General features: G+C 39.2%; 1 protein-coding gene across 1 annotated transcript; it reads left to right on the top strand.

The window, feature by feature from the left end:
• Positions 1–6042: 6042 nt before the first annotated feature.
• LOC119665715 lies at positions 6043–6486 on the top strand. Its single transcript, XM_038074950.1, has one exon. The coding sequence runs from the start codon at positions 6043–6045 to the stop codon at positions 6484–6486; it is 444 nt and encodes a 147-aa protein (XP_037930878.1).
• Positions 6487–6699: the final 213 nt, after the last annotated feature.

The following is a 6699-nucleotide window of genomic DNA, read 5'->3' as shown; positions in this document are numbered from 1 at the left end:
GAAGTTCAGCTGTGGCCGCTTCACTATTATGCATTGATGTGACTGCGTTTTCGTGGGCGTTTTGCTATTGTAGAATGGCTTTAGCGGATGGAGGAGTGTTTGATATCTCGCTGTTCATGGAAGTGGTTCATGTAATCATCTCTTGCTTCTGCATCACCTGACTTAAACGGCCAGCTTCTTTTGCGGTAGTGCTTGATGACATTTTCTTGGCGGTTTAGAATTGTCTTGGCAATAGGAGGCGTTGGAGGGCAATCACTACTGTTCGTCACTCGTGGATGCGTATGTAGTATGTCTCACCAATCTGGGGAGCTTTGATCTGCAGGATGTCTTTCAGACGACTCTCGTTCACCTCATCTGACTGCGAGTTTTCAGCATGATTACAACTATAAAGATAAACAAAATTAAGTAAGTGGTACAAAATAATTTTAAATTAACAAAGATACCTTTTAATTCGACTTAGGAGGGCAGAAATTATTTTATCGGAATGCAGTTCACGCACCTTCAGTATGACCGGTGATACAAAGTCTATAACTTCATAAGGTCCGGAATATTTCGGTGCTAATTTTGCATTAAAGGCTTCTAGTGCGTTAGATAGTGGTTGTGAACGATTATGTACCATTATGTTCTGTGCCGAGTTCTGGTTTCCACTCCCGTCGTCGGAGGTTATAGTATCTGGCCTGGTCTTGTGAGGCTTTTCCCATGTTTCTTCTAGCAATAGTGTATATTTCAAGCAACTTTTGTGCTTTGTTATCTGGAGATTCTGTAGCTCTTCCAAGGCCTGGTGTCACTGCATCATATAATGTACTCGGCATTCGTAGCTCTCTACCATGGGTAATATATACCGGACTGAAACCTGTTGAGGACGAAACGTGATTTCGGGTAAACACTCGTCCCAGTGTCGGTGGTCAACTATTGAGTTCTGAGCGATGATTGTATTGATGGTACGACTGGCGCCTTCAGTTGGGTTCTCCTGAGGTATGTAGGGGGCTGTATGGTGATGTTGAATGCCCAATTCGACTAAGAATTTTTGAAATGTCTTGCTCGTAAACTGTATTCCATTGTCCGTGATCAAGATCTTCGGAATCCCAAACCGCGTCATAATCTTTTCTCTGAAGGTTTTTTTAACTCCAGCCGCACATTTTTTTTGATGTCGCGATACATTCCTGGCCAGAAGTATCTCTATGTAACTCAAAGGATCGTTTTCTGATTACCTAAGTGTCCTGCCGTGATATCATTGTGACACTCTTTTAATAATAGGTACACACAGTTTCCAGCAATGGTGTCCCTCGTTGCTATAAGAGCTGGGTATAGGACGGTACAGCTGATCATTTTCGATAGTATAGTCGGGGTATTTACTTGGATTATCGGTTATTGTTTTTCTCAAGTTCGTTAACCATATACTAGACTGTCCATCTTCTTTTGTCGTATCCGGCATATTCACCAGCGCCAGTGTAGTTTGAGGTTGACGAAACAGTGCATTCGCGATGACATTATACTTCCCTTTTCTATATTGTACTTCAAAATTCAATTGTTGTAGCTCCAGCGCCCAGCGAGCTATTCGACCAATTGGATTTTCAATGCTGTTTAACCATCACAGCGCTAGATGATCGGTTATGACTACGAAACGATAACCTTCTAAATATTGTTTCATTTTTCTTACTCCCCAAACGATCGCCAGATACTCCTTTTCAGTCGTCAAGTTTTTTTTCTCAGCTGGATTTAAACTGCGACTAAGCTATGACTGGGTCAGTATCGCTCCTAGTCCAAAATTACTGGCATCTGTCTGCAATACAAATTTTTCGGTGAAGTTGGGGCACGCTAGAGTTGGAGCACTCGTTAATTTTTCTTTTAACATATCGAACGTCTCTTGTTGCTCTGACGTCCACTGCCATCGTTTACCTTTCTTTAATAGCATCGTAAGGGGTTGTATTGTATTCGAGAAGTGTGGTACAAAACGGCGATACCACGAGGCGATTCCAATACACCGTCGTAGTTCCTTGAGGTTCTTTGGTGTAGGTAACTCTTTTATGGCTGCAATCCTTTCAGGATCAGTATGTATTCCATGTGGTGTCACCAAATGCCCAAGATACTTAATTTCGTTCATGAAAAATTCGCATTACGTTGATCTTTACGTTGATTTTCAGTTTTGCACACCTTAGTCGATTGAACACCTTTCACAAATTTTCCATATGTTCTTCCAGTGTATGACCAATGTAGTGTCATATTAACCTTGACCACACACAATGTGCTGTGTGCGATAATTAGCATGACACATTTACCCAAAACACTTAAGTTTCAATTAATGTGTAATTTATGACATCGAAACCCAAAAAGCCACTTTTAAATATTCGGCGAGTTAAGTAATTGGACTCGCCTTTATGTCATTTCTTTATGACAAATATTCTACCGCATTTCAATATATGCTTGGCTATTTGTATTTCCATATTTAGAACACATGGAAGTAAACTGTGTTTTCCGCAATCATATTGCATGCAATGCAGATGCAATATGATCACCCGTAGTACTACTATTTAAAAAGTGTGTCATTGAAACACATGATAGTGGTCAACTAGTGGTCAACTATAGAATAAGTAGGTAAAATTAGAATTATGTATTATTATAACCAATAGAATTTAAGTGTATAAGATTTATGTTAATAGGTAAGAAACTGAACCGTCTTGGTTCGATATAGTAAAAACTAGAGTTAGTTTGAAGTTGATTTTCAAAGTTTTAAGTTGATTTTCATAGTCTTAAGTTGATTTTGAGTGAGTCTCAATAGAGTCTCATGTAGGATCTTAAAATTATAACTAAATAAAATAAATCATTTAAAAAGAAATTTAGTGTTTTAATCAAAAATATAAGTGAAGTGTAGAATGAACCTTTTACACCAATGATGATGATGTCATCGAGATATGCGAAAGCAAAAGGCTCCATATCTGGTCCAATCACTGTGTCTAACGCTAGTTGAAATGTCGCTGGGACGGAATGTAGTTCAAAAGGCATCACGCGCCATTGAAATAGTCCTCGTTCAGGTACTATAAACACGGTATATTCTTTACTTTGTTCAGCCATCGGTGTTTGCCAATACCCGTTCTTGAGATCAAGACTGCTGATATACTTGCCGTCTCTGAGTTGGTCTAGAATGTGTTGTATACGAGGAATTGGGTAGGCATCTGGTATTGAGTGTGCATTTACCTGACGATAATCTATGCAAAGTCGCCAACTGCCATTCTTTTTCTTCATCAATACCACCGGTGAGCTATAAGAGCTGTAAGACCGTTCAATACAACATTTCTATAGTAATTCATTGATTTCTTTGTCCAGTATTTGTTGCATAGCCGGGTTTCGTGGATAGTATCTCTGCTTAATTGGTCTGTCATTCTTCATGGTGATGGAATGTGTGGTGATATTGGACAGTCCTTCAAGAGTGTCGAACTTCGCTAATTGTCGAGTTAGGAATTTTGCTTTACCATCTCTCGTTTCACATTTGCAGATCTACTAAGTCTGACTGTGTTTTCCCCTATTTTGACGATACTTTACGCAGAAACCAGGAAGTTCATCCCCAAGATCATATCATGTACCATTCCTTTTAACACTAATAATTCAACTGCATAGTCCGGGCCCCGATTCGTAGCGATGTGTAAATTATTGTATTAATGTGCCGCGGTGAACTATCTGCCAAACGTACCACTAAATCTACTTCGTTGCGTTTGCCACAAAAACGTTTTGCTATGTCCGGATGAATAAAACATTTACTGGCCCCTGTATCAATCATGGCTGTCATCTGTTGATCTTGGATGAGTATTTTGTCAAGGACACGGTTAATTTCAATTAGAAATGGTTCTGGACCGGTGTTGGAATTTCGGTCACGTCCCTTACTTCTGGACGGCATGACCGCTGGAAGTTTCTCGGAACTTTTTAGCAGCAATTAATTGTCCGCACATCACGTCTACCGCACTGCCAACAGAATAGAATACGAGGGTTCTTACATCCCCGCGCTTTGTGTCCTTGTCGTCCACATTGAAAACAAGCTGAAGCTAAGTTTATTGGTTCAACTGCTGTAAGTACCATCGGTTTGTCTCGACGTTCTGGTGTGGTAAAAGATTCCCTTGGTTTTCTGCTCTTTCCTTCATTTCGGACTGCTTCGTAGTCGTTAGCGAGCAATAAAGTTCTCGTAACGTGTTAAACTCGCGTCGCTTTATATGCATCCTGTATTCTGCAATAGAATCGTTCAAGTTTTGCCCCATCGTCCTTTTTCAAATGTTGCATCAACTTTTGTAATTCTAACACGTATGTTTTAAACGATTCACCAGGTTTCTGCATTTGATTTCTCAACTTGTCTTCTAAGCGCTCGAAGTAACGATGAGGTAGGAAAAATTCTAGGAAATCAGATTTAAACTCCTCCCAGTGGTCCCAGTCCCCTTTATTGTGACAAATCCCTACTAAGACCTGCCCTTTCAGTAATTCTGGCATCACACGAGGTAGCATATCTTTGGCAAAGTCATATCCTTCTGCTAGCTCTTCCACACGCTCCACAAACGTCAATGGACACTCTGCTATGTCTATCTTCAAGTTCTTTTAATCGCGTGATTATCTGATGTTTATAGTCAGCTCGTGCAATAAAGTTTAACAATCGCCAGCGCAAATCATCGATGACACCAGTTGAATCTTGCTCGAATTCTTCTAAATAAGCGACTAGCTCTTCTTTCCGTAGGTTCCTTATCCAAACGCGACCCATATTACCTGATACAAGATGTTATGTGAAATCTGAAATTAAAACGCCCGAGATCCCTGCTCGGGCGCCACTTGTAATGAACCTATTTTTATTATCCGGGGTAGTTCTCAGCCCAGTTCAAGGTTCTACAAGAAATTTTTATTTGCTGAGACCCAAACGTTCAACAAAAGTTGCTTCCACCGTTGTGATGTAATAGGCAATAAAACAAATAATTTTTATTTTTTGAACGATATATAAAAATTTTAATTATACGGAATAAATAAATAATTAAATTTAAAACAATTATAAATTTTAAAATAATATTATAAAAAAAAATTATATTACATTTAATTGTACATAATGGTTTTCGTATGTTTTTATACTCGACAATTCTTTGTAGGTATATAATTTCAGCAGAAAGTTATTCAAGAAATTGAAAATTACCTAAACATTTTGGATACGTAATAATGTAATATCCAATTCAGTATGAAAAAGTCCAACAGCAATTATAAGCGCAGTTACCTGCTTGTGTTCATCTGCGAATCGAGTGGACACTCCAGCCGTGCCACATCCTTTGCCTGCGGTGTCACCACTATCACTTTTGTTTTTACCTTCTCGCCTCAGCTTCTTTAAAGTACCTTCTAACCGACCACTGTTAAAGCCCTTGATTATTTCTATTGCACTCCTGTTCTTTGAGTTACTAATAAAAAAAATTCTGTGGCACTGTTGTTCTTTGAGTTTGTAGTGAGAATTAACAAAGTAGGTGAAAATTATCAGTATTTTGAGATTTGAAAATATTTTATTTAAATATGAATTCAAAGTATTTTTGTGATATAGTTAGTTTTGTGTTGCAATAAATTACTGTTTTTTAAATAATAAAAACTATCTTGTTACTGCGAACACAACATTGGTGACCCTGACACAAAAAAGGAGTTGTAAGTTTTTATCAAGCCCGACTAAGCAAGCAAGATGACTAACCGTGAGGAAGAAGATTTTTTTCCGGCAGAAGGAGAAAGCCGCACTGACCAGGAGGTATACCGGGTGTCAATAAAGTCGATGATGTTTTTAAGAGAGCACCCGAACCTTTTTTCCTGCAAATGGAGGCGCAGTTCAGGAATGCGGAAATAACGAGAGATGATACAAAGTTCGACCATGTAGTAGCAGGTTTAGAGCCGAAATATCTGGAGTGCATAGCTGATGTGATCCATCGAAGGTATCCACCGAAGGTGTTGAAATATGAGATGTTGAAGAAACGGTTAATAAATTAATTCACAGAATCGGAGCACAAAAGACTGCGTAATTTGTTGACAGAATTGAAGCTAGACGACATGAAACCAACGCAATTGCTGAAGAAAATGAAGGAAATGGCTGGCAGTTTAATGGGTGATGACGTACTGAAGTCATTGTGGTTACAGCGACTGCCAGTGGGAGTTAGAACAATGGTAGCTGCAGTCGAAGGTGATTCTGCACAGTGGGCAAAGGTGGCTGATAAGGTATTTGAGGTACAGGAAACAGAAACGGTTTGTGTAGTGCAAAGGAATGAACCGAATGAAATGAAGAAAGAAATTGACGAGTTAAAAGCCATGGTAAACAATTTGATCATTCAGTTGGGCAAAAGAGGAAGAAGCAATGACAGAGATCGTGGAAAAGGGCGATCATCAAGTGCTAAAAGAGATAATATATGTTTTTATCATCGGCGGTTCAAGGAGAGGTCCACAAAATGTGTTCAGCCGTGCCAGTACAAACCGCCACAAAACTCAGCGGGAAACTAAACACCACTTCACGTCTGACGGCGAGTGAAGTGGCAAAGGGTAAAGCATGCCGTCTGTTTTTCAAGGATCAAAAAAAACAGGTATAAATTATCTAATAGACACGGGCGCAGAAGTTTCAATTTTGCCAAAGAAAATGCAGCCTGAAAATAAAGCCACGCAATATTATTTATAAGCAGCAAACGGGGCGAAAATTAGCACGTATGGAACGAAATT

This window comes from Teleopsis dalmanni, chromosome 1 (genome assembly GCF_002237135.1).
Source record: "Teleopsis dalmanni isolate 2A chromosome 1, ASM223713v2, whole genome shotgun sequence".
NCBI classification, from domain to species: domain Eukaryota; kingdom Metazoa; phylum Arthropoda; class Insecta; order Diptera; family Diopsidae; genus Teleopsis; species Teleopsis dalmanni.
The sequence above is the reverse complement of the archived record's forward strand: the minus strand, read 5'-3'. Positions and strand labels throughout refer to the sequence as shown.

Bases quoted from the DNA above. Each gene is read 5' to 3' on its own strand.
- LOC119665715 (XM_038074950.1), top strand. From the start codon at position 6,043: ATGAAACCAACGCAATTGCTGAAGAAAATGAAGGAAATGGCTGGCAGT.